Source organism: Phasianus colchicus, chromosome 1 (assembly GCF_987193195.1).
Source record: "Phasianus colchicus chromosome 1, bPhaCol1.hap1.1, whole genome shotgun sequence".
Classification (NCBI taxonomy): domain Eukaryota; kingdom Metazoa; phylum Chordata; class Aves; order Galliformes; family Phasianidae; genus Phasianus; species Phasianus colchicus.
This window is the reverse complement of record NC_143436.1, coordinates 81,600,781-81,628,092: the sequence shown is the minus strand read 5'-3', so window position 1 is coordinate 81,628,092 and position 27,312 is coordinate 81,600,781. Positions and strand designations below refer to the sequence as shown.

The following is a 27,312-nucleotide window of genomic DNA, read 5'->3' as shown; positions in this document are numbered from 1 at the left end:
AATCTTCCATGAAAAACTGGAAAGAGGAGCAAAGAGGAAGGAGCACTGCCATCTTAGTTTCTGTTTTGTTTTAGGAAGTCTAGGCTCTAGAATGATTATATTGCTGATGATAACCCTAGACCCAACCATAAATAAATCTAAGGCTTTACATCTTGCTTTCATAAATTCATTTCTGATCAAAGGCCACACAGTACACAGAAAGTCACTGCAACCACCACATCACAGCTAACATCAGTGGGAAAGAAAAGGTGCAGATAACACAGGGATGTATTTTATGCTGTCATCCATAAGGATAGGAGACAGCCTGGTTTGCACACCAAACAACTTAAAGGTACTACCATTCTACTTCCCTGAGGACTTCTAAGGCCAACGGAAAGAAAAAAGCTCTGCCAGACAAGACTGCTTTAAACTTCAAAAGAGTTCTGAGGGAAAACATCGCTCCACTGTAACAAAGAAAGAAGACTTAACAGTTGAACTAAAAGCATGAAGCGTAGTAATCTGAGCATGCCCAAAAAGATGCATGCTGTAAGTGCTGTTGACCAAAGAATGTGGGTATATACATGGATGTGCACAGAAAACCCTACTGTTCACAGCCTGCCTTTTTGATCACAAGACTGCAGGAGAATTCCTGCAACAAACTGCTTGGCTAAGCCAGGTTGCTTTCCAGAAAACAGGACATTGGAGAAAAAAGTAGGAGTAAAGAAAGAAATAAAAAGCACTGAAATGTAAATGAAAATAGGGGAGCAAAGGCAAAAACTGTACATAAATGTCAGAAGTTCAATAAAGATTCATTTGAACTTAGCAGAAGTGGTGAGGTCATCAAATATTGTCCTATGCCTCAAAGTAGGCTTGGACGGGCAAGTTTGAAGGTCCAGCACCCAAGAGCCTGGTCTTATGAAAGAAGCTAACTCCCATGAAGTGTTGAGTCACAAGCCTCAGTTAGTCCTTTCCTCAATTTAGGACCCATCAAAAACAAGTAAATCAAAAATTATCTAAGAGATGGAAATGTAACATCACATTCTCAGTACAAACATATAAAAATAAGGTTCCAGATACTCTTGTCAGAAACACTTTATTTACTTTTTCTTTTTTGAAGACCCACCATGCTACTGGTGCTTGCACACAAGAAGGTGTTTCAAGACATTGCTGACATTTAGCCCACCTTGTCCAACTGCCCCACTAGTATTTACACACAGCAGCTCAAAGGACTGGGAAGAGAATTCACAGTTCAAATCTACAAGTAGGAAAGGCACATTTCTCATCCATTTTGTTCTTCCAAATCATTATACTCATTATCCATAACTTTTTTTTTTCAGTGCAGGGAAATAGTAAATACTAAAAATAGATTCAGAAGAATTAGAGTGTCAATCCACCTTATAATCATTGACAAAATTAGATCATTCAGCAGCTTAACATAAGCAGGTAAAATATTTAAAGAAAATACATTTTTCCATTGATTAATGCAAATTTGTTGGGATAACTAGGAAATCTTTGTCTATGAAAATTAATTAATTAATTCCAGGACACAAGATAGAGGAATGGCTAAGAGGAAGAACCAAGCTTGTTGTATCTATCAAGTGTTTAGAGATAAGATCTAACTGCTTCAAATCTAACTTCTGTAAGTCAGATTCAAAAAACTTCAAGAAGTTCATGACTATTTGTTTGGATAATCAGTAACGGACAAAAATGTAATAAATTTTTCCCTTCGTGTAGGCGTACAATCTATAAAATAAACAACAAAGTTGGGAATATCACCTGTTCAAAAAAATTAAAAACATACCAATAGCTGTCTTTTTAACTTTAACTATAGAAAAAGTCCTATGCCAAAAGCCACTCGTTGGAGTTTTTTACCTTCAGTTGAAGTTTGGGCTGGAATTCTCGCACCAAATTCATGGAAGAGTCGTAAATGTTGTTGCCAATTTTCACCCACTCCTTGAGGGGCACAGGGCGAAAATCTGTACAGTACAATTCCGCATCTAACCATGAGGCTAGGAGTCCCAAGTTAGGGAGGGTAGCACTCATGCCTACTACCTGTATTCCTCCAAAACCAGGACTCGTCATCTTTGCCTTTCTGGAAGCAGTTAAAGAAATTGAAAGTTAGTTACAAGACAAGCTACTCTTCTGGAAAACAACATTCAGAAAAAAATGAACCCTATTTCCTTCAAGTACAAAGCTATTTTTATAAGCTTCTTGAAAAAGATAGAAGTCATACTATGCTCTTAACAAACACACTGAAAAGATAGGCATTCAATACTTTTTATCACTTTGAATCTAAACTTTATGCTTCTTTAAACTGCATATTTGGAGAAACTGAAAATAAACAAACCAACTATTTCCTTACAATTTACAAGAGCACTGAAATAAGTGAAGCCCAATCTCCACTGCAGTCTTTCTACACTTAAATGTCTTAATTAAAATACTTCAATTTGTTTTGATTTCAGGACAAATAACACTAGACTAAGGTATTCCTCGAGTTTGGAACCAAAGCCCTTAGTTCAGCAAAGAAGAAAGCAGCTTCAGTTCTCAAAGTGTCGATCAATAGCTTCCACTGAAGTCAGTGGGAAGTAATGAATCCATAACAGACATGAAAACACAAACTATTAATTTAGATACCCAAATGTATATTGTAATTCAGGCTTTTAGACCCACATGATAGCTCTGTGGGCTTTTTTTATGCTTCCGAGCCTACATTTTAAATCTACTTGTTTATACTGTCCATCTACAATATTAGTAACAAATTGAGGCTTTAAAAACTAAAAATGTCTGATAAGTCAGTGTGAGCTCAGAGATGGCCTGAACCTGGTAACCCTGGAAGAGGCAAGATAAAGGAAACAAGACTACGCAAGAGCAAGAGTAAAAAAGCAAGACAGAAATAAGGAAGACGTGGAGAAAAAGACTCTCATCCAAGCTCTTCTAGCATCTGCTAGAACACCACATAAGTTGTCTATTTTTCCTCCAGAGCAACTTTTGACCATAAAGGATTTTAAAAAAAAATCCAGTTCCAAGGCATTCTTTTTGACTGGCAAGAGAGAGAAATCCACTGCAGAAATTTGTTTTGCAAAAGCTTTGCTAAGGAGCTACAGCATTGATACTGACAGTAACCATCAGAGAACTTTTTTTTTGACACAGATTCATACTTCAGTGGGACATCCAATTAACCATTTAAGAAGCTCGTAAAAGCATTCTGATAATAGGCCAGGCTGGACTGTGTTTAAAAACTTTGAACAAACGGGCTCCCATTAAAAACTAAAAGTACAAAAATAAAACAAATGGAAAAAGGTTGCATCCTTCCGGACAGCAAGTGGCATGAAGGACCACTGTCTACTTGGCTATGACAGAGATGAAGAATCTGGGCCTCAGTGTCTATATGGCAAAGGCTGAAGTATTGTGTCTTCCTAAGAACATTTCTTGATGTATCTGTCTTTTTTTTCCTGAAGATGTTTTCTCCTTCTCAGTTATTCAATGCAAGGGAGGAAATCGAGAGTAGTCTTGTATCTATCCTGCACGTGCAAGACAAGACAAGGGAAATAAAGTGTCAAAGCCACTCATGCTGATCTTAAGTATAGTGGACTCCAGAATAAGAAAAATGTCAGAAATGCTTCAATCCGAGGCACTGCTGGATCCTGGAAATTAGCAAGGGAAATGCTGTCTAGATGATCCAGCTGTGTGCCAGGTGTCAAAAAAACAGCTACTCTAGAACTAATGAGGTACTGTAGGCTTACTCTAGAACTAGTATGACTCACAAGACAGGAAGCAGCTGTGAAAATCTGGCAAAATCTGAGTTTCAGTGTGCAGTGTGCACTTTATTTTAATTCTTCTGTCAGCTTAACTAGTAAAGATTAAGAAGTTGCATACAATGGTTTTTCCATTTGCCTTTGTCTAGGAAAAATATTACAAGGAAACCTAAGTCAGTTTTGTTATTTTGTGGTTTGGATTGTTTTGTTGTTTGTTTGTTCATTTGTTTGTTTAAATAAACAGGATAAAAAAAGTAAAGGAAAGCTTCACCTTCTTTCTTTTCCTGAGAGAATGACTCCCACTGTAGCACACAAATTAAAAACCATGAGGAAAAGAAGTTTTGTCTACAAGAGCAGGACCTTGGAGAGCTAACATGATGAGATCTTAATAACCAAAATAGTCTAAGTCATGTAAAAGCCGTGGAGCTAAATCAAATTTCCAATTACTCAGAGAACAAAATATTTAAGCCACCCGTAATTTATCATTATAAGGCAAATATCCTGGTCTACCCACCTTTTTGCAGCTTTCTCTGTAATGTATCGAACTTTGGTCAGAAGGAGTTCCAACAGATATCCTCGATGAGAGTCTCCAAGCATATGCAACTCATCCACAACCACCACTCCTAATAAAGAGAAGCACTCAGGTTATAACTAATAAACATCCAAACTATCAAAAGCTTCAATCCTTTCATATTTCACATGATTAACTGAAATTCCATAGCGTTTGAAAGATGGGTAAAAATACTGGAATAAATATTGTCTGAGAAGCTTTCTGAGTATCAGCATCCGGAGATAACACGGCAGATTAGGGTCTCCTAATCTGGGGTAAAATCACAGAATCACTACATCTCAGCCACACAGCACACCTTCTGCATACATCCCAACTTGCCAAAGTTTGCTCCTTTTCTAAGTAGCCAGCAGTGCCACAGGAACATGGGAAAGGCTGAAGAAAGGTTGGGCAGGTTTTTTACTGTTGATCTTTGTTTATTTTTAAAAGGGACAGGTCATACAGGACCTCAGGCTTTATTAGTTCTACCACTATGGAACTTTTCCTCTGTGGCAGAGCTATGTAATATCTTCCTGGTACAGAAGTGGCAAATGTGACCTTATATTATCTACTTCAATGCTATTTTTCTTCTCATTATTTTCTCCTTCCTACGTAAGTTCCTTCTTGCTCTGTCTGTTTTTTCCTCCTTTTCCTTTCAAGCCACTTAAGTTATAAGAGCACTGCAGTCGTTTTTACAAAATCCCACCCAGGCAGCCCCTCTGTCTTCCTCTACTTCCTCTGTTTGGTGCTTGCTTGTAAAATTCCTGACTCATTGGTCAAAAAATGGACAATTAGTCAGGTACCAAAAAAAATGTCCTTGCTTTCCCATACAGCAGTCCAACTAAATTCTTCCAGCAATTCAGACAGGACAGCATAATAAGTTATCTACCAAAGCAAAATTCATGCAAGCTTTGTGTCTAAAAGCAGCACTTTTTGCTTCCTAAAACAAAATATAGGACACTAGTGAGCAAAATCTATAGGACAAAACACAGGCCGTGTCACTATTTTTCTACACAGTTCTATGCCTTCTATTGCTATTTAGCTATAAAAAAAAAAAAAACATTCAAACCCATGCTGAAGCTGTGTTGTATGCTACAATAGCAGTGTCTATGCTGGTGAGACCTGACTGTCACACACACATGGTTCCTCTCTCTGAGCAGTACTCAGAATGCACTCACAGGGATGACATAGCAGGAGCTATCACATAAATGGTATTTTTCACTAGGTTGTTCTCAGCTTAAAATGGAACTGCAGTCAAGGAAAACTACATCTCCCAGCATTCTATGACATTTTATACTCAGCAATAAGCTCAGGAGTGCAAACAGGGCCATAATTTCATCATTCTGCACTGCTACTGAAATGAGACTACCCACATTTTCTGCTTTCTGCCTGCAAATTAGGTGCCCCTAGAAGATTGCTGATCAAAAAAAAGACTAGAAGTACCTGAGAAATCTCATACAGCATTATTCTACAATAACTAGACTACTTCAGGCCCAAATTCAGTTCAAAGTTCTTGATGACAGGCAGGATTTGATTTTCTTTTTCCATTCAAATAGAAAGAAGCTAGAGTTTTTTTAATCTCAAATTTAAATTCAGAAACAACTTTGGTAACACAACTGCACATTACAAATGCACTCCCAGATTCTTCTCCATTCTGCTCTCCTAAAAACATCTTTAGCATCAGTACCAAGAGTCTGAACACAAGAATAACATCATTTCCTGTGTATCTAGATTTCTAAAACTGCCACACATTGTACAGTAATTATCAACATGAAAATGCTTTTAACTGCTTCATACAGCAAAGAGAGCTCTGCCAAGCAGGGAATTTGAATTTCTCTCAACAGCTTCCAAAGGCACTGTGAGCTATCAGCAGGGGGCTGACATCAACAAAAGGAACAGTTTGAGCTGAAGATGGAATCTGGCCAGAACTGCAGTCATCTCTCAATAACACATCTCAAAGATAAAACACCCTTGTTATGAAGCAGTCTAAATTTAGAATTAATTAGAAGGCATCATGCAACCTTGCAGTATTAGACAAGCTTACTTTAGGTGATAGTTAAAAAGGCATTTTCAGCTCATGCCTGTACTTTGCAATTTTTATGAAGATGTATCTCCAAATAGAAAAAGATGTTGATTTGTTAAAGATTATTTTTTAAACTAAATTTTAATTCAAAAATGGCTTTCAAGTAAATACAGAAAGAAAAAACATTCTTATTTCAGGTGTATGGTCATGCTGGGAAGCAAGGGAAACAAAGGGTTGCAGCAGAGGTGTTACCAAATGGTGAAAGAAAAATATCACACTTTAGAGCTATTAGTGCTGGGGACAGTATTGAAACTCAGATTTAGCATTCACTTCTCTGGTTATACTGCTTTATGAGAAGAATGTGCCTGAAAAGAGTCATATAAATCCTGGTACTTGGGAGTATATGACTCTTCTCATGCGCATTCTTCTTACAGAGCACCAAAAATTGTGGTGATGGAATGGAGGTGCCAACAAAAGGAACGTGGCATGTCTCCAGCTTCTGAAAGATGCTAGCATTAAACAATACATTTTAGAGTACCCTGGTTATGCTTACAAAGCACACAAGCCAACATAAATAAGGATGTTAGAACCACACTTTTTGCCTCGTGCAGGTAGTGCATCTTGGAAAACATGGTGACCTATCGCCAAATGAACCCTATTTAAAACAAACAAACAAAATCCTTAACTAAGTAGCACACTTTGAGCCATATATTAAAATCAATAACTGCATGATTATCAGTTCTCTTGCTAGGGAAGGGATGAAGACATGCATTTGAGAACTGAGTCAGATTGCAGCAGCTTCAATTCAAATGATTTAAAAATGCAGCACAGCCATGGTTACCAATTCATATTCCAGTCTACTGGCAGTGTAAAGAGTTCACAGTGATCCAGGCCCTGTAGTCCTGGTATGAATGTGCTATCTCATAATCTCATACTCCTACAAAATCTGAAAGGCTTTCTTTCCCTTACTGTCTGTTGTGTTTAAAAACTATTCTGAAGAATATTAGGATGCCAGATGAACATGGAACAGCAATTTTTTAAGTGGAAGTGTCATATCAGCTTGGTAGTCATTTATTTTTCCTGTTTTTGTATTTCAGAAATAGTAGCCCACTATGTTACAGGTCAGAGCAAAAATGGGAGGGAGTATTGTATAAAATATAACTAGGTATAGTTTTACTGACAGACAAGCAAATAGAAGAACAAATTTCTAATTGGTCTAGGAAAACACATCTCTCTCCAAGTGCACATATGGTTCTTCCAGGTTTTATATCTCCTCCCAAGCATTAAATGAGTACCAACATTATCTAGTGGCTGTCAGGGCCATGGTGACCCAGAAGTCCATGCTACAAAGACAGAGAGATTTTGAGTATACTACAAGAGAGAAATGAGTGTCTCACAGCCCTTCTAGTCACCATGCCTACCCAGAGGATCTCTACGTATTCAATATTTAGAATCCAGTGAGCAATTAACTTAATTCCTCCTCTTTCTCAAACTAACTGAAGATATACCATTGATGGCATATGTACATCCTTGTCCCAAACAAAGAAAAAGTTATTGGACTGAAATTTCAGAATTTTAACTCAACTTCACACTTTCTAGCTATGAGAATCACTGGTTATTGCAAATGATTCCTATCCACAGACTGTCTTTCATAGCAGACAAAATAAAGCTGCAGTTCTACCAATACACTCTCCTGCAACTGGGCTACATAGAATAACCCAGACTGGATTCCTAAATCCAAATCAGAAATGCTCTGAAAGAAGAAAAGTGCTTAGATTTCCTGTACATCATGCCTGTCAGACAGGGAACTGAGTAAACACAAACTATCACATGAATTTACATGTACTCAGATTATGTAAAAAAATCTCATCCCCTCGGCAGTCAGGCCTTAGCATTTTACCCAGTGAGTCCATTTGGTTTTCTTCTATTAGCCTATTGATTAGACCATTGGCTTTCTCAATGGTGCAGACAGCAACATCCAGCGAGGAGAAACGTCCAGCAGGAGAGATGCTTCCCATGTAGCCTTCAACTCTCACATCCACCTCCTGAAATAGGGCCTGTTTTCCAAAGGATACAGAATGTTGTGCCAAGGTTATAAATCTGAATTCTGACTGACACTTGCTGAAATTACTTAAAGTCTATGCATGCTACAGCCATGATTCGTAACACTTTTAATGCCAACAAATCAAATGAAAACCATAGCTCTGACAGTTACTGCTCCTTATCCCACACTCCACTGTCATTTGTATTTATTCCCAAAGCAGAAGCCAAACAGTACATACTACAAGATAATGTAAACATAACTGAGATGGAGAACACTTCTTCATATAAAAGAGTAACTTACTATTAAGGAAGTTAGAGAGCACACAGTACAACAGTTTATAATAGCAGTTGTACAGAGAAGCCTCACTCTAGAAAAAAATATGAAGCAAAAGCCAAATGTTGGGCCTCAAATATAGAAACATCACATCTCTCAGCTGAAAGTCAAGGAACAGTGACTTCTTTTCTTCCAAGGCACATCACTGTAATAACAAACCTTTGGCATACTACACATAGTATTAACAAAAGATACAAATATTTTGAAGCAGATGAGTAGAGTATCTTATGATTTCAAGTGTGCAGCTAAAACCAAACCATTGGCCCGAAGAAGCAGAATATGATATTGATAATTCTCCAGCTTTACAAGATTAAAGAAATAGCATTTTTCCATTATCAGTCTCTACAGAGTAGCTTTTGCACTCAGCTGGTACCTTTCCCCCATAAAAGTATCATTCTATCTACACATTCTTTCTGAAACAATTCTGGAATACTTTTTTTCCCTCAAATCCATGAAAATCATTTATTTAATAAACATGACTCAACAGCTATAAGCCATACAATCACTATCCTTGCATGCTACTCACCTGCAGATAGAATTTCTTCTCTTTGGCCACAGAGACAAAGGGAAGGATGAAAAGAGCTTTCTTACGAGTCTCTAAGACTCGCTTCAAAATGAGCAATTCTGCAACAAGAGTCTTTCCAGCACTGGTAGGAGCTGAAAATAAATGTATTTTTTAATTAATTTTTAAAGTAATAGAAAAAAAAAATCAAAGAAACAAGCATCTTAAAACTAGCACAGAAAACAATAGGAAGCCTGGGGCAAGACTCTTCAATTTTCTTCCCTACAACTGCTTTTGCAGTTAATCCTACTAATGGGTCGAGAGGTCTGCAGACAATTTATCTTCTAGTGTCTTTCACTCTGCTTTCACCAATGCTTGTGCTCTCATTTCTGCTCTGGAAGCAACACCAGCTTAGAAAAGCAAGTGAGGCAGAAGAAATGAAAAAAGCACTACAGTCTCTTGGTTGGAAAGGAGAGCTTAGCCACCTCCTCACTGACCTAGCCCCAACATCTTCTGGAGCCAAGTAATAAAACTCAGAATACAATACAATAATACAGAATAAAATACAAGCCTCAGAAAAATCATTCTACCCCTCCTCTAAGCTGATCCTAGTGCTGATCTGGGACCAATTTGGAGTAGACATCCCAAATTGTGATTTCCTATGGATTTCTAGCCCACCCATCCTACCTCCTCTTCTACGCCATGCACCCCAACTACATTAAGAAAAGTGAAGGAGGTATTGAAGGAATGAGATAGTAAATAAAAAAGTTCAGGAGTATTTAAATCTGACATTGCTGGTATCATTCAGTTCCTGGTTGCCCAGTCCATAACAAAAGAGAGTGTGGACTTCAAATTATCAGTTTCTAAAGGAACTGTAATAGAGAAAATGGAAAATTACTCTCCACATCTGAAATGTGACTGACCACCAAGCCATGTACTTTCTACAGCAACAGGACAGAAAAGTAAATTTTCTCTTAAGGGGGTCTCTCCAGAATAAAGAGGATGTTGACCTTTTAATCTGCCAGTTCAGCAACACTCTGCAGCAGCATGTTCTTGTGAATGGCACTGGGAAAATTAGGGGGCTTAGTTCTGCTATGTTTGCATACCTGAGTAAACCAGGTTCTTCCCTTCCAGAACTTGTCCGAGCATTAGGCACTCTGCTTGCCATTCAAACATCTGTACTACTCCCAGACTGTGATATTTCTCCAAGACTGCCTTAGGAAGACCCCAGCTTGCAAGGAGCAATTTGTCTGCTTGATCTTCAGGAACATTTACCTGCTGATATTGCCCTTTGGAAGGAAAACAAAAACAAAAACAGAAACAGTACTACTCTTGAACATGAGGTCACTTAGGTAATATAGCTAAAGGTCAAACTTCTTTACAGCCTCGTTATTATGGGGAAAAGGTAACAAAACATTAACTTGCCTACATTCTTCAATATTTCCCATGCATATTTTATCATTCTTCTCATCTCCTGACATCATTCTCCTCCAATTAGGTTTTCTACATACAGATAATTTCTTCACCAAACTCTCACTCTGATATTTGCTTTTGAGACACAGTAACCATGACCAAATACAGACTGGAGCAGAATTTCAGCACTGATTAGCTTAGCAGCATTACAATGTATTTGCCATCTTACCCTTACTCAGACCATTTCCTTTTTAGATTAGCACCACAGAGCCCTCAGTAGTTCTCGCAGATTACAGAACTGCCCAGGCTCTTTCTCACTTCATAGAAAAATCTAAATAATGTAAAATAAAAAGGCAGCTCAAGCTACTCTGCACAGTTACGTCTGTTTTTCAACAGTGATTAGTATCTTCACCACACTGCCAGCTCCTCTAGTTTAATTAAGTTCTTTGCTTCTCATTTCTTGTCTAGATAATTTTGTGCTGGCTACAGATACTGCCTCCTCTGTGGTTCTCTCTTTTTCCTAATCATTAAGGAAACTCAAACCTTTTGTCCCTTTCCTCATCTGAGACAGAAAACAGATTTCTGATCCACAGTAATGCCTTCCATGTCTACTTAGTTCCCATAGCAGCACTTTGTGAAAGACCTCATCAAATCCGTATGAAAAACAAGTAATTGTGTGTAATGACACTATTGCACCCATTCTTTCAACACCGTATTAAAAAAAATAATAATCTAAAAAGGGTTTAACACTGTTGTAACAGCATAAGGGCAAACACAATCAGGAAAATACAGGCTGCTTATGCATGCTAGTATTTACAGACACAAACAAAAACTGCAGCTACTTTTGTAGGTTAACTCCAATCTAGCTATCAATGGTGCACAACCATTCTCCCCTACACAATTACATTAAAAGGCTGTTACATCTTAGATCTGAAATAGTTGTTTCACTGTTTATGAGCTAGGCACTATGAAATACTAAATAAAACGTTCAGCATATCCAGAGTGAACAACAGTGTGTTACAAGCAGAACATGGGGCATTTAGAAGTGGCCAGATTTCTCTACCCTAAAATGTCACTAGTATGGCAGAATTAGGGTTCATAATAACTTCAAAACAAAACAAATAGATGTATAATTGGATCTCAAGCTTCTCTCCTAATGCTAAAACCAACAAGCTGCCTATGAAAGGCTGCACAGGTAAGGGATGACATGACTCTAGTGTTGGAAGAATTCCTTTAGATCAACACTGAATGCAAGTTTGAAAACTTGTGCCTTAGGAAGCTTCAAATTTAAAGTGTATGTAAGTATAATACTGCATCAACCTTTTTTTACCTACTAGAAAAATGCTAAGAGAGAATGAAAAGCAGGATGATGCACGTTGTTGGGTTAGAGCACTGGGATTTAGTTGTGTCTAAAAGAAAGGTTGAATGTCAGGAAAAAGTCTGTCACCCTGGAACAGGCTGCCGAGAGCACTGGGCATGGCTCTAACCTGCTGGAGCTCAAGGAGCTTTTGGACACTGCTCTCAGTCACAGTTTGAATTTTGGGTATTTCTGCACGGAGCTGGGAGTTGGACTTGATCCTTGTGGGTCCCTTCTTACTTGGGATGTTTTGTGATTTTATAATTCTAAAATGTGTGCAGCATTTGGGCTCTGTTGGCCACAGGAGTGTTGCGCGTCCTAAATCTTTTTGAGGGGAGCAGACAAAGTCGCATCTTGCAGCATACAAACACAGTGGGGAGAAGATGCTGCCTGCCTGCCTGCATGAGCCTGAGAGGTGTAAAGAGTTTTAGCAAGAAGTGAAGTTAGGATAGAAGACATTGTGTAAAGGCCTTGTGCGTAGAAATGAGGTACAAAAAGTCACCGCACATCTCTGCATTTCACAGAATCACAGAATCACAGAATGGCCAGGGTTGGAAGGGATCTCAAGGACCATGAATCTCCAACCCCCCTGCCACATGCAGGGCCACCAACCTCCACATTTAATACTAGACCAGGCTGCCCAGGGCCCCATCCAACCTGGCCTTGAACACCTCCAGGGATGGGGCATCCACAACCTCTCTGGGCAGCCTGTCCCAGCACCTCACCACTCTCTCTGTAAAGAACTTCCCCCTGACATCCAACCTAAATCACCCCTCCCTCAACTTCAAACCATTTCCCCTCGTCCTGCTGTTATCTACCCTTTCAAAGAGTTGATTCCCCTCCCCTCTGTAGGCTCCCTTTAGGTATTGAAATGCTGCGATGAGGTCACCCCGCAGCCTTCTTTTCTCCAGGCTGAACAAGCCCAGCTCCTTCAGCCTGTCCTCATAGGGGAGGTGCTCCAGTCCCCTGATCATCTTCTGGACCCTCTCCAACAGCTCCCTGTCTTTTTTGTACTGGGGGCTCCACGTTTGGATGCAGTATTCCAGATGGGGCCTCACAAGAGCAGAGTAGAGGGGAACAATCACCTCCCTGTCCCTGCTGGCCACCCCTCTTTTGATGGAGCCTAGGATACCATTTGCCTTCAGAGCCGCAAGAGCACAGTGCTGGCTCATATTAAGTTTTTCATCTATCAAGACCCCCAGGTCCTTCTCTGCAGGGCTGCTCTCAAGGACCGCTCCTTCCAGTCTGTATGGCTTGGATTCCTCCGGCCCAAGTGCAAAACTCTGCACTTTGCCGTGTTGAACCTCATCAGGTTCACCCGGGCCCACCTTTCTAGCCTCTTGAGGTCCCTCTGAATGGCATCCCTTCCATCAACTGTGTCGACCGCACCACTCAGCTTGGTGTTGTCAGCAAACTTGCTGAGGGTGCACTCGATTCCGTCATCGATGTCATTGATAAAGATGTTAAAGAGCACCAGTCCCAAGACAGATCCCTGGGGGACATAGCGCCATTGATGACCACCCTTTGTCTGCGGCCTTTCAACCAGTTTCTTATCCATCAAGTGGTCCACCCATCAAATCCACATCCCTCCAGTTTGGAGATAAGGATGTGGTGGGGGACCATGTCAAAGGCCTTGCTCAAGTCCAAGTACATGACATCGGTCGCCTTTTCCTTGTCCACCAATGCCGTCACTCCAACATAAAAGGCCACCAGATTGGTTAAGCTGACCTTCCTCTGGTGAAGCCGTGCTGGCTGTCACGGATCACACGCCCTTTCCTCATGTGACCAAGCATGTCATCCAGGATGATCTGTTCCATCATCTTCCCAGGCACAGAGGTGAGACTCACTGGCCTGTAGTTCCCAGGGTCCTCTTTTCTCCCTTTCTTGTAAATGGGAGTGCCATGACCCTTCCTCCAGTCATCCGGGACCTCACCTGACAGCCACGACTTCTCAAATATGATGGAGAGCAGCTCGGCAACCACCTCAGCCAGCTCCTTCAGAACCCTGGGATGCACGCCATCCGGCCCCATAGACTTGTACACATTCAATCTCATGAGGCGGTCTCGGACCTGCTCTGTCCTCACAGCGTGGGGGGATTTACCACCCCAGTCCCCACCCAGAGGTGTAGGGATGCAGGGCTCAGGGACGGGAGAAGTACTGGAATCCTGGCCGCCAGTGAAGACCGAGGCAAAGAACTCATTCAGTGCCTCAGCCTTCTCTTCGTCCGTTGAAGCCAGTTCTCCTTTTACATTTACCAAAGGAGGTACACTCGCTTTGGCCTCCTCGCATTTGCAGGAGTCCGTCCGCTAACCGCTAACCAGAAACGTGCTGCTTCCAGATACAACCATTCTAGCTGCTGGAATGGTTAGCACAGCCGGACAGACTGCGCTGATCGCTGTACCAGGGCAGCACCTAGAGGCCAAGGCCCGCTGTTACACGGCGCGCACCATGAACGAGCCCCGCTCCAGCGGCGTGCGCAGAACCAGCGTGCTTTTGCCTTCCTCAGCTAAAGGCCGGATTTATAATAAAGACAGAAAGACCGTTGGGTTCACCTTCGTGCATTGCCAGCCTTTTAGCGCGAACGCACAGCCCAGCCGCGGCCGCTTCCCGCAAGGAGAAACCAGCCCACCCGCCTCCCCCGGCTCGTCCCCTCACCCACGCGGGGCACCCAGCCCAGCGCAGCCCGCCGCCCCTCCGCCTGCCCTCCCGCTACCTGCCGAGCCGGCGCCGGGGCTCCCGCTGCAGCGTAGCGAGACCTCGAGGCCGGGCGGGGGGCTGAGCACGGCGCGGCACGGAGCCGCGGGGCCGAACGGGGCAGCCCGGACCGTCCTGCCGCCAGCCGCGCTGCGGAGCCCCGCCGCCGAGGCCGCGGCGACGCCGTTAGCGATGGCGCCGCCATCTTCCCGCCGCGCCATTCAAACGGCAGCCCCGCCCCGCGGCTCCCAGCGGCCGGATCGGCTCCACGACGTGTAAACCGAAGAACAGTACAAAAATACATCGCGTTTCTAAAATGTTTCTTTCTTTAATCAGTCAACAATTAAAGGATGTATCCGTATTGCTACACTGTAGGTCAAAGGCTAATTGCGTCAAAGGGATGAGAGGTGTACTTAAACCCCTGGCTGAGCACTCATTGCTGCAGAAAGCAACTCCCAAGGCAGACCAATTTCCTGCATTTGTATGAAAATACTGAAGAAAATATTTCAGTAAAGTACCAGTCTACATAGTAACAATATATAAACCTATTACACTAGATAAGAAAAAAAAAAACAAAACGAGCATTGTCATTATTTGAAATGGTCACAGCATAGGCGTGTTTCACTGCAATGTACAGTTTTTCAGTTACAAAACAAGATGCATTACTTCTCTGTCTTTCACTGCACGTGAAGTCATACTTCATGTACCCCTTACGGCTTTAAAAAAAACTACTTAACATTAAAAAGAGCTTTAATTTTCATTTTACTGATGTTTAAGGGGAAATCTTATTTTGCTAACCATTTAAACCATCAAAAAATAGTTTATAAAACTTGAAGACTCATTTTTACCAAAGTGAGATAAAGGGCTAACTAGTAACCAACCGAAGAACTTGGTTCCGTAGGTATGTACACAGCTGGTTCATTAAGTCTCTGTTCTGTCCTTCCACCCAGTGCATTTCTACTAACACATCATCTCCTTCTTTCTTCACATTCATTAAACACTTAAAGAGGAAACATCTACTGGTCTCCTTGGGACTTTGTCCTTTTTCAGCTGTTAAATCGCTAGCTTCCTCTGAAGGCTGAGGTCCCTGCTTTGCACTACTGGAACCTTCATTAAGTGATGCTTCTGCCTGCTTTGCTTCTGTCTCCTCCTCCTCCATATGCTCATTAAGTTCTTTGGTAGCCGATTCTTCCCTCAGCTCATCATCTGCAGTCAAGTGGACATCCTCATCAGGTGCCATAAGCTCAGTTTCAGAATCTTCAGTCTTGGGTTTTTCACAGTCCAAAGTGTTGCTCACATTGTTCTGGCTGTTTTTTCCCTCTTCCACTGCTTGCAGAACATCATCAGAAGCTCGAGGAAGTTCTCGTAATTGCCTTATTCTCTCTCGTTTCTTTCTCCTCAGATGAACCCAGGAGTTTTCAATGGCAGTCACAAACAGGCTAACTTCATCTTTCCCACAAGGAACACGCTTATGCTGAACCTATTGAAGAAGACAGAAGAACTTCAAATTATTCATTCACACACTTTAAAGTAGGATATTGTAACATCTAACACTTAATATTTTACCTTTAAATCAGCAAGAATCTTCTCTATCCAGGCTCTAACAACAGCAATGCCTTCTACAGCATCCCAGCCCATTGCTGCAGCTTTGATGGATAATTCTTTGACTGTAGAAGCCAAGACTGTAAATGTAATTGGTTTTCGAGGTTTTTCTAGTTTTCTTCTCTTAGAGGGAGGTGACTAAAAGAAGAAACAAAAGCAACATAACACCAAAAAAATACAACGCTATACAGTATTAGTGGGATGACTTTTGTACTCACAATACCTATGGATTAACAGTTACTGACATAACTGGTGTTTCACTTTACTCCAAAGAGTTATCAAACAGAAACATCTCACATGTACTTTGTGCTAGTCTGATAAACAGAGCGACTTTATCTCCATATGTCAGCCAAAAACCTTAACCAGTTCTTTCAAACTGTTAGCTCTTTGTGAGCTGACAATACACGGCTGCTCTTGAGAATACAGATCAGGTGCTAATATCCACACCGTGATTCAAGTTCATTGAAGATTTACTTGTAAAATCCTCTCTCTAAGTTTGGTTATTGCCTGTACTTATCTTACAGTACGTGTACACGCGGATCAAAAAAGCAACAGTCTCATCTTAAGGTGAACAAGCTCTATTTATAATCATGTTTGGATTTTTTTAACCATGCCCTGGTTGAGTTCATGATCTCAAGAAACACAGGCCTGGCAAAGAATGGAGTCAGGACCTTAAACTTCAGGAGAGCGAACTTCAGGCCGTTTAAGGAATTGTTGGATGAGATCTCCTGGGAAGAAGTCCTTAGAGACAAAGGAGTGGAACAAAGCTGGCTACTCTTGAAAGATGCCTTTCTGAGAGTGCAAGAGCTCTCCATCCCTCAGAATAAGCAGGCAGAGAACCAGGAAACCAGCGTGGCTCGGCAAGAACCTACTGGTCAAACTGAAAGAGAAGAAGGACAAGGTAGTGGAAGCAACAATGTGTCACCTGGGAAGAATACAGGGATGCTGTCCGGACTTGCAGAGATGGGATTAGGAAAGCCAAGGCACAGCTGGAACTGAACTTGGCGATGGACATTCAAGTCAACAAGATGGGATTCCACAGGTACATTGGCCAAAAGAGACAGGCCAAAGAGAGCATACCTCCTCTGCTAAATGATAAAGAAGGACTACAACAGAAGTGAATGGGGAAGGCTGAGGTACTCAATGAGTTATTTAACTCAGTCTTCGTTGGCAGCCAGGATTCTCACATCCCTGAACCTGAACCTCCAGGTAAGGAACTAGGGGAGTAAACTCTCCCAGGGCAGAGCAAGTCCAAGACCAATTCACGAGACTAAATGGGACCGGATGACATGCATCCCAGGGTCCAAAGAGAGCTGGCTGACATGGTTGCTGAGCCAATCTCCATGATATTTGAAAAGTCACTGAACTCCCTGGGGACTGGAAAAAGGAAAACATCACTTCCATTTTTAAGAAACAGAGAAAGGAAGACATAGGGAACTACAGGCCTCATACAGCGCCTCACCTCTATGCTTGGGTAGATCATGGAACACTTTCTTCTGGAAAACATGTTAAGGCTCATGAGGGATGAACAGGTGATCCAAGACAGCCAGCAAAGCTTCACCAAGGGAAGGTCATGTCTAACCAATCTGGTGGCCTTCTAAGATGGAGTGACAGCATTGGTGGTCAAAGGGAAGGCAACTGATGTCACCTACTTGGACTTCTGCAAGGCCTTTGACATGATCCCCCACCACATCCTTACTACCATTGGAGAGAGATGGACTGAAGGGTGGACTATTCAATGGATAAGGAATTGGTTGGAAGTTCCAATCAGAGGGTTATGATCAATGAATCTATAAAATCTACAACCAGGTGGAGGTCAGTAATGAGCAGCATCCCCCAGTGGTCCATCTTGTGTCTTTTAACACCATTATATGCCTTTATTGATGACACAGATGACGGGGTTGAGTGCACCCTCAGTAAGTTTACTGATGACACCAAGTTGAGAGATGTAGTCAACACAGCAGACGGAAGGAATGCCATCCAGAGGGACCTTAATAAACTCAAAATGTGGGCCCTTGTGAACCTAATGAGGTTCAACAAAGGTGCAAGGTATTGCATTTGGTTGAGGTAATCTCATATGTACACAAGTTGGGAGAAGAACTCCTTGAGAGTAGTCCGACTGAGAAGGACTTAAGGATCATGACTGATGAAAATCTTAACATGAGCCAGCCTCGTGTACCTGCAGCCGGGAAGGACAATGGTATCTGCAGTACCATCAGAAGAGAGGGGGGCAGCAGGGCGAGGGAGGTGACTGTCCCCCTGTACTCTGACCTTATAAGGCCACCACTGGAGTACTGTGTCTTAATCTGGGGCCTGCAACACAGGAAAGATGTGGAGGTTCTGGAGAGGGTCCAGAGGAGGGCCACAGAGATTATTCAAAGGCTGGAGCACCTCTCCTGTGAAGATAGGCTGATGGAACTAAGCTTGTTCAGCCTGGAAAAGAGAAAGCTGTAGGAAGACCTCATTGCGACCTTTCAATACTTAAAGGGAGCTTATAAACATGAACAAAATCAACTTTTTACGGGGATAAATAGTGATAGGACAAGAGGGAATGGTTTTAAACTAAAGGAGAGGAGATTTAGACTTGATATCGAGGGAAAATTTTTTACTGAGAATGGTGAGGTGATGGAACAGTCTGCCCAGAGAAGTTGTGGACGCCCCATCCCTGAGGGTGCTTAAGGCCAGGTTGGATGGGGCCCTGAGCAATCTGATCTAGTGCTTGATCTAGCGGTTGGCAACCTTGCCTGCGGCAGAGGGGTTGGAACTTGATGATATTTGGGGTCCCTTCCAACCCAAGCCATTCTATGATTCTATGACATGTTCAGGTCTAAAGCAGTATTTGATAATAAGAATCTACATGAAAACTAAAATCAAGTTCTCGGGAAAAAACTTTAAGTTTAAATCTAGCCCAAATTTGTAATATCCTACATACGCTTTCTGGAGTTACCAGTGACCCATACTTTCACTGAAACCCACAGGAAACCCCTGCAGGTTTCTTTTTCCCTCCTGATACACAGGTCATAATGGATCACATGTAACAACTGCTAACAGACTGGGAGCCAATTAACAAAACCCACTGTCCACACAGCTCACTCCATCAATATTCCTTTCTGATGGATAGCAGTTCCTTTCACAGCTGTTGTATTTACAACTCACGAGGCTTTTCTTTAAATAAGAGGCACAGTCATAGAAAAGCAAGACAAAACTAAGGTACTTACAGGTACTTGCACATCGTCATAGAAACTCCATGCCAGTGCCCATCTCATAGTACGTCCTTGACAGAATTCTGTGTGAGTAACTTTAGGAACCTATGTGAAGTAGCAAGATAAAATTTTGTTTTGTATTAATAAATAACACTGTTGTACTCCATACATTCTTAAACAACAAGAGTTAGCATAGTTATTTCCTCAAGACAGGAATGGAAATTCCTTCTGACGCAGCTCATAGTTATTGCTGACACATGAAGCTGTTCGGTGCCAAGGCTGGTAACAATGACTGAAATTTCCCATCTCTACCTACCATGTCTGTGCACTTTGAGGACTCCAAGTTCAAGTTCAGAGACATACAACACTACCCTTTGCATGCATTCTGTCTCTGCAAAAAGCACATTCTTTTTCCCTGTTTGGAAAATCTCTATTCTAGATTTTTTTCCTACCTTTGAATTCCTATATCTATCAAAATTCCAATAATAAATTGAATTTTTTGGAACATGAATGCCATATTCTAATCTGAACCACCACACAGCATGCACTTGGTTAAAACAAATATAACCCCAGATCTACCATAATAGTGGTTACGAAACTAATCAAAATGAAATTGGTAGTCCCAAGAATACAAAAGGAAACCTCAGCTCTTCTGTATGAGGCCTATGAGGATTTCTCTCATTTTAATGAGGTGCTCACAATACAGCACAGGGAAGAAAGTGTATAAAAGCTTATACTGAATTCAACATACACAGAATATGTAAGGACTGTATATAAAACTTACCCCCTGGATTTTAAGTTCCTCTTTCAATGGTGCTAAACTGCATTTCTTCCCCAGCATACAACTGTACCACCTGCAGACAATACAAGACAAAGAGTTCTTATCTATACAGATCAAGAGAAAAGGAAACTAACAAAAAGAATTATCCAGATCAGAAATCTGCATGAACAATATCAAATTCAAAAACAAAACAAAAAGAACAAAATGAGTCTTAAATAGAGTACTACAATACAGTACAACATGAAACAGGAAAGGAACAAAGACAGACTAGTGAGGAGAATGTGTTCTCAGAAAATATGATGATATTAATATTGGAACAGCACCTGAACAAGCAGGAATCATGTCTCAAAAAGTGACCTTAATTACATGTAAGATATCACTCCTTACAATAATCTGTAACTTTCCTTAGAGCACAATCAGCATAAGAAGAAATATTCAGTTACTGACAAGCATATGTGCTTAAGAGGTTGACCTACTGATCGCCAATTCTGCTCATTCATAACTGATTATCCAGGTTCCTATTACCATAAGAGAAATAAAACAGGAGCGCTCTCCCGCCTCCAAAAAAAGTTGTTTAGCTGGAGCTAATACTTTCACTTAGTTTCTCATCTTCAGTATCTCCAAGCAATACACTTCTGTTCTTCATTTAACTTACTTCTCGAGTCCTGTTACCCTCTCTTAAATAACTGTCCCTTAATATTGCAGTTAAGTTGATTTTCCGCACAGCACAATATAAACAATTTCACAGTTATACTTACATGAAATCCCAATATTCCCAGCAAAACTAAAACACGCTTCTTTCCACAAAATTACTAAATACCAAACCTTCAACTTCTAGTTGAAGAAGAAGGGAAGAGGAGGTGGGATAAGTCAATAAAGCCTCCTGGCCAAAAGGAGTCTCAGTCCTCTCTATTAACAGTTCACTGCTCATGCCCTTTGGTACTGCTGCCAAACCTTGTTTCTAACAAAACACAGAAGAGTATTTTAAGCAAGCTGTTATTTCCATATCAAGTTCTCCCAAGGTTTACAAAACTGAAACCTCCCTATTTTTTTTTTCCTTGAAAGAACTACAAGACAGAAGCATTTCTAATAGAGTCCTGTTTCGCTTTGTCCTACTTTTCAAAAAAATGAACATATTCTTTATATTATTCTTTTTTTTTTTTCCACAGATCCATCACTAGAAAACATACATTCTAAATAAAAGATCTGGCATCAGATGGATGACAATGCAATCTTAATGCAGTGTTCTAGAAGAGTCTCAATAAAGCACATCTTGAATATACAGACGGAAGGTGAATTTCCTTTGCTCAGAGCACTTGATGAAGCTGTGGTAGTAACACAAAATTTGTGGCAGCTGTACTTTAGAAGTATATTAAAAAAATCTGAAGGAAGCTCCCAGCAGAGCTAGAGGAATAACAGAACAGTACCAAACAACATTACTTGGTGGGAAGGGTTGTCTGAAAAACTGAAGACATGCTGTTTTTTCTTGTTCAGATGATGATCTCACTACAATTATTATTTCAGCTTATACTCACACAAGATAGCATTCAGTACAACAGTGTCCTTTAGTAGATAAATCTGTAAGATATCAAAATTCAACCAGGAACAGAGAAAAGGTTCCAGGTAATAAACAGATTACTAGGAGTTGACATACATCCTCCTATCCCAGAAGAACCTAACAATAAATGCTGATCATCATTAGCAGGTACGTATGCTAATTCAGCTGCAAGCTACAAGTGCCACTGGTATGGGCTTTTTTGCTTTCTGCCTTTAAATATCTCCCCTAGTGATTTGTAATTGTTTGATGCTCAGGAACAATTAATTTGATATAAACTGAGACTAAGTAAGTGAACTAAACACTGGACCACAGTTACATTCTTTACTAAAATATCACTTTCACATTACTTCAGACAAAGAAGCGGGTCAACATTTAACCAGAAGAAAGCACTTACCGTAACCTCTTTTTCAGCTGCAAACTATCATGAATAATTCTCTTGACAAACTCTAGCTCTCCCCCCTCAGCCATGATTTCAGTGATCCCTCCTGTATTTACAGAACTTGGAGGAGGACGCCGTGGGTTTCGAGAGTTTACTCCCTGGATAAGAAAGATTATTTGAGATTAATTAAAATTGTTAAATATTTTTTAAGAGGATTCCTTTCAAACTATATCTTAACTCAATTTTCAGACAGTAGCAAAAGTCACCGCCTCTATCCTCCCCCACATTGCCACCATGGGTAATAGACAAAAACACGTTACAAATAAGCCTATATAGTGGACACTGAATTTCAGATTTAGTAGCAGTCTACTTTCTAAACCAATTCTCAAAGACAACAAAATCTTGTGAAAAAAATCCACTTCAGATAGGATAGCAGTTTCAAGCTCTTCAATATTTCTTTTGGGGCAGAGGTGCACAGAAAAAAAACCCCTTCAATGCTATTTTGTAGCAATGTGGGATTTTCCACTGAACTTTCCCAAAGAGAAGAGGTTTAATTGTTGATACCCTCCCACTCAGTGAACACAGGAATAAGTAGATGCAACTTTTAGTTTGCTAACTTACTTTCGCTTCCAGTTGGTTGGCAAAAAAAGGAGGGTTGCACATGCAGAAATCGTAAATTATCTCAGATTCTTCTTTCAGTGCATCCATTAGAAGAGTCTTCTGTGGTACCTTAACCACTAATAGAAAAGAAGGATTTAGTCAGTAAGGAGTGCTATATTTTATCAAATGTGTCATTTTTATTTCTGCATTTCTTGAAGCAATATACTGTATAAAAACTGCACTTTCTTAGCAACATACTCTACAAAAAAAGCGTATCAGCATGCAAATAAAGACTTTAGGTTAAGGAGTAGCATATGCACAGCTTAAGGGTATACACACACAGTAGTAGTGGAAAACATGAGTCTTTAAATCAACAATTAACTGCATGAGTTGCACTAAGTTCTATGCTGCAACTACAAATGTAAAAGCTTTCATACTTCAAATTTATGAAAGGAAAGTAGCTTGCCCTACTGTTACTTATGGGGTATCGATTGAAAAAAAAAGTGCAAAGAAAGAACAAATTTTGGCAATCATCCTATTCCAATAAAATATATGTGCAACTCAGAACATCATGTAATTTTTTTCTATTACTTACGATCAATCTCCAAGTTTGTATATACAGAAAAAATTCTTTTGGAAGAAAGTTACTGACAAGCAAAAGTATTTCACTTTCAGATCAAAAAAAATCCTTTTTTTTCCTTTTTAATGTTTTTACTATCTTTTTTAATTAACTTTTTCATTGAAGTTTGAAGAATAAAGATTACATTGCAAAATAATCTCCAGCAAAACCAAAGCTACCCAGCAAAAATTTCAAAACAGTCTTTTGAAACATGACAAAAATCATTTGGAGGAAAAAAGAAACAGATGCCGAACCATTTTCAACCTGACTCCAAAATGCGTGTTGCTAAATTAGTTATTGGTTACAGCAGCATAATCAGCTCTAGCTAAACACTTCAGACCCAGGAATTAAGAAGTCACAGGGTAGATCAATTACAGGAAGCTGCCAGCTACATGTACCCTTAGTGGCACTCCCTGCCCTGTTGCTCTGCTCAACAGCAGTCAATCATTTACTTCAGACTATTACTGTTGGCATTACAGCTACACCTAAAACATCTTCCTATGCTGGAGGTATTTCCTGTGAAGTGTAACACCACCACACCACTAAGAATCCTATGATGGCAGTGATTAAAAAACAACATTGTTTCCCACATCAAGATTTGGGTCTTCAAGACTGACAGGAACAGACCAAGAGAAAAATATTTTGGTAAAAAGGATACTCCCAAAATCTAGCAGAGCTCTTTTTCCACACTTGCCATTCTGAACAAGCCGTGACTTTTTGTTTTAAGCATACATGGACCTTAGCAAACACTCTGTCAGTAAAAACAACAGAGCATATATTGGCAGGAATACTGGTTCTGATATGCCACTTGAACGTGGCAAAAAAAACAAGCCACAACATTTGTACGCCACTAAATAGCCTATTGCATCACACCTTTTATAAGATCAGACAAGTTATTCTGTTCCACATTCTTCTTGGCATAATTGAAGCACATGTCATCCACTTCTGTTGCAAGAAAATACCAGCCATTCAACGTTGATCCAAGTAACGGGTATATGCACGATGCCCCTGTCCCTGCAGATGGGAAAAACATATGAAGAAAGCAAAGTAAGTCTCTAGCATTATACACAGCAATTATGCACTTTAAGCAACAAAAAGAATTAATTTCAAGAAAGCATAGCTCACCAATCACCCATTATTCAGTTCTTTAGTGAATAATTTTAAGAAGTAATTTAAAACACAGTATTGTGAAAGATGAACAGAGAACACTGCAATCCTCCCTAGAATACGCTTTCTAGTTGATTATCAACTTCTTTTCTTCAGCAATTTTCCCACTTATGACAATAATTCATACAAAGAAAGCCAAATGTATCCTGTGTTACTAAGAAAAAATGCCAAAATATATCTTTTTCTGTATTTTTCTATCTTCGTTCAAGTATCATGAGTAATTCTACTTTGATGCACAACCAACCACACACACAGACCAAAAGGAAATCTGATATCACAGACTTTTTTCCTATTGACAAAAAGACAAAAAAAAAAAAAAAAAAAAAAAGAACAGCAAGGATGCCAGTTAAGATCTCTACAAAGATAACCAGATAAGAACTTGGTAATGAACAGAAATACAATGCAGCACAAAAGGATTATTTTTAAAACGTATGGCACATCCCAGTGATCCAATCACTAAAAACTTTAAAAAACAGAGATCAGAGATTTATCAGGAATCTACTATTACGTGGATTTACTGAAACATAAAGAACAATAACAGTAAGCAAGAAAAAGCATACACACTTATATCCAGAGGTCCATGGGAATTGTTTTTGAAAATACTATCGAATGACAACTGTGTTGAAGTCAGCTATCAAGTTTTAAAGTTATGAAAGTAGCTGTGCACATGTCACGTGGTGATACAAATCTTCACAGCCTACTTGAAACCAAGTCAAGAATGCAAGTGTTGAAAAATTATACCAACAAATAACACTAAGCTAGAAAACACCTAGAAAACATTCTTGACAAATATTTGCATAGTAACTGAGATTACTGAACCCAAGCTTTGAGGAAGTCAGTAACTGCAGCATTTTCATAATAAAGACAAGCAAAGCTTAAGAAGTGAAAAAGGAGTTGCAGAGTTCTCAGACACGTATACTGGCTGCTATCATACACCTGTGGCTGTTCAGTCCAGTTTAAACTATATCTTGTTTACTACAGAAAACCTTTTTCAATCAAAAGATGCCTATGCTAGTAGCTTCCTTGGTTCCTATTTAAGCTTCTTTTAAAACTTAAACCATGAAAGAACTAAGAAAATAATAATTCAAGGTTTTTGTTGTTGTTTTTTTTTTTAAACACAGATCAGTGATCTGTAACACACACCTGAAACCACAGAGTCATCACAGAATCACAGAATTGCCAGGGTTGGAAGGGACCTCAAGGATCATGAATCTCCAACCCCCCTGCCACACGCAGGGCCACCAACCATCCCACCTAATGCTAGAAGGTCTCAGGCGGGACAGAATGATTTCATAGTGTCTGGTATGATGCTGTTCTTTGGCTTTAGGAGAAAAACAATGTTGACAATACCCTGACAATACCCAGTTGTTGCTGAGCAGTGCTGCAAAGAGCCAAGGATGTTTCAGTTTCTCAGCTTCTCATACTGTCCTACCAGCGAGGAGGCTGGAGGCACAAAGAGCTCGGAGGGAACAGAACCAAGAGAGCTCAATTAAACTGGCCAAAGGGATATTCCACACCATATGCCTTGATGAGAAGATAAACTATAAAACTGAGGGGATCTGGCAAATGGAAGGGGGGTGGGAGGGGTCCATCACTGCTGGGGGCTGGTAGGGCATTGGTTGGTGAGTAGTGAGCAACTGCACTGTGCGTCACATGCTTGGTGTGTGTGTGCATGTACATACATATAAATAATTATTACCATCATTACTGCTCGATCTTCCTTTTCTGGCCTAGCGAACAGTTTTTATCTCAGACTAGGATTTCTACCTTTTTCTCCCCAATTCTCCTTCCCATCCCACTGCAGGAAAGAGTGAGCAAAGGGCTGCACGGCGTTCGGCCACAACACACAGAAAAAGTATCTTATTAAAGGAACCCTAGAAGGAATTACTATGCAAGTCATAAGCTGTTAGACATACACAAACTCTTGTTTACGTTTAAAATGCTAACACAACTCATCAGTTAGAAGACAGAGGAAAAAAACAAAAATACAACCGACTTCCCACACATTTGCTTTCTCAAAAACACTGCTGTGCAACGAATCTTAGCTTCATTAGCCATAAATAACGAACTAATTAAACACTTCGCCTTACAAACAGCTCGCAGTAAATACCTATGTCAATGCCCCGCCTAAGCACCCGCTTGTCAGCGTCCTGATGGCCAATGAGATCCTCCACCCAGTGGATGTAGTTCAGCCTCAAGGGGACGGTCGGAATGAGCCTTTCCAGAGGGATGTCAATGGTGAGCCCAAAATCCTCCTTCAGAAGGGTGCACGTCAGAGCTCTCACCGCCTCGGGGTCCTTGAAGTTCAGGCTGAAAGCACAAACAGGCGTTGCGTTGGGGTCCGACACGCGCGTAGCTGGGAAACCCACCTCCCGCGGCCGCCTACCTCACCCTGCCGGCCAGGGTGGTCTGTACGTGCTGCCGGAATTCGGGGTACTTGCCGGCCAGGTAAGCGAAGTCGGGCGGTTTGTCCTTGTAGCGATTGCGCGCGTGCATCGACTTGTTGAGCGCCATGGCGGGAGCAAAGCGCCTCCCGCACCCAGCGGCCCCCACCGCAGAGCCTCCCGGCACGCACCGCGGGCCGTCGGGACGTACCAAAGGCGGCGGGAGGGGGGGAGCTGTGAGGGAGGGGGGAGCTGTGAGGGGACGGAGCGGTGGGTTGGAAAACCCGGAGGTTTGGTTCGCTCGATGGATAACGGCGGCTTTTTTTTTTTTTTTTTTTTTTATACACACAAACATGCAAAAATCCCGTTTTC

At 40.9% G+C, this 27,312-nt stretch overlaps 2 protein-coding genes across 4 annotated transcripts in view; both read right to left on the bottom strand.

Annotated features, from left to right (window-relative positions):
• POLQ (DNA polymerase theta) overlaps positions 1 to 14,892 on the bottom strand; it is a 58,945-nt gene extending 44,053 nt beyond the window's left edge. For all 3 annotated transcript variants that reach the window (XM_031612984.2, XM_090150112.1, XM_090150107.1), the window contains exons 1-6: positions 14,667 to 14,892; positions 10,290 to 10,472; positions 9,208 to 9,338; positions 8,205 to 8,361; positions 4,249 to 4,357; positions 1,852 to 2,071 (exon numbers count right to left, since the gene is read on the bottom strand). In XM_031612984.2, coding sequence (XP_031468844.2) covers positions 1,852 to 2,071; positions 4,249 to 4,357; positions 8,205 to 8,361; positions 9,208 to 9,338; positions 10,290 to 10,472; positions 14,667 to 14,868 — 1,002 coding nt within the window. In that variant the 5' untranslated portion in view covers positions 14,869 to 14,892. The remainder of the gene's footprint in view (positions 1 to 1,851; positions 2,072 to 4,248; positions 4,358 to 8,204; positions 8,362 to 9,207; positions 9,339 to 10,289; positions 10,473 to 14,666) is intronic.
• A 64-nt stretch (positions 14,893 to 14,956) lies between these two features.
• On the bottom strand, positions 14,957 to 27,152 carry METTL16 (methyltransferase 16, RNA N6-adenosine). Its single transcript, XM_031612985.2, has 9 exons — positions 26,943 to 27,152; positions 26,667 to 26,866; positions 24,263 to 24,403; positions 22,792 to 22,907; positions 22,186 to 22,328; positions 20,237 to 20,306; positions 19,468 to 19,557; positions 16,214 to 16,387; positions 14,957 to 16,127 (listed from the first exon to the last, which is right to left on the bottom strand). Exons 1-9 carry the CDS (start codon positions 27,068 to 27,070, stop codon positions 15,513 to 15,515), a joined length of 1,677 nt encoding a protein of 558 aa, XP_031468845.1. The 5' UTR covers positions 27,071 to 27,152; the 3' UTR covers positions 14,957 to 15,512.
• Between the last annotated feature and the right edge of the window lie 160 nt (positions 27,153 to 27,312).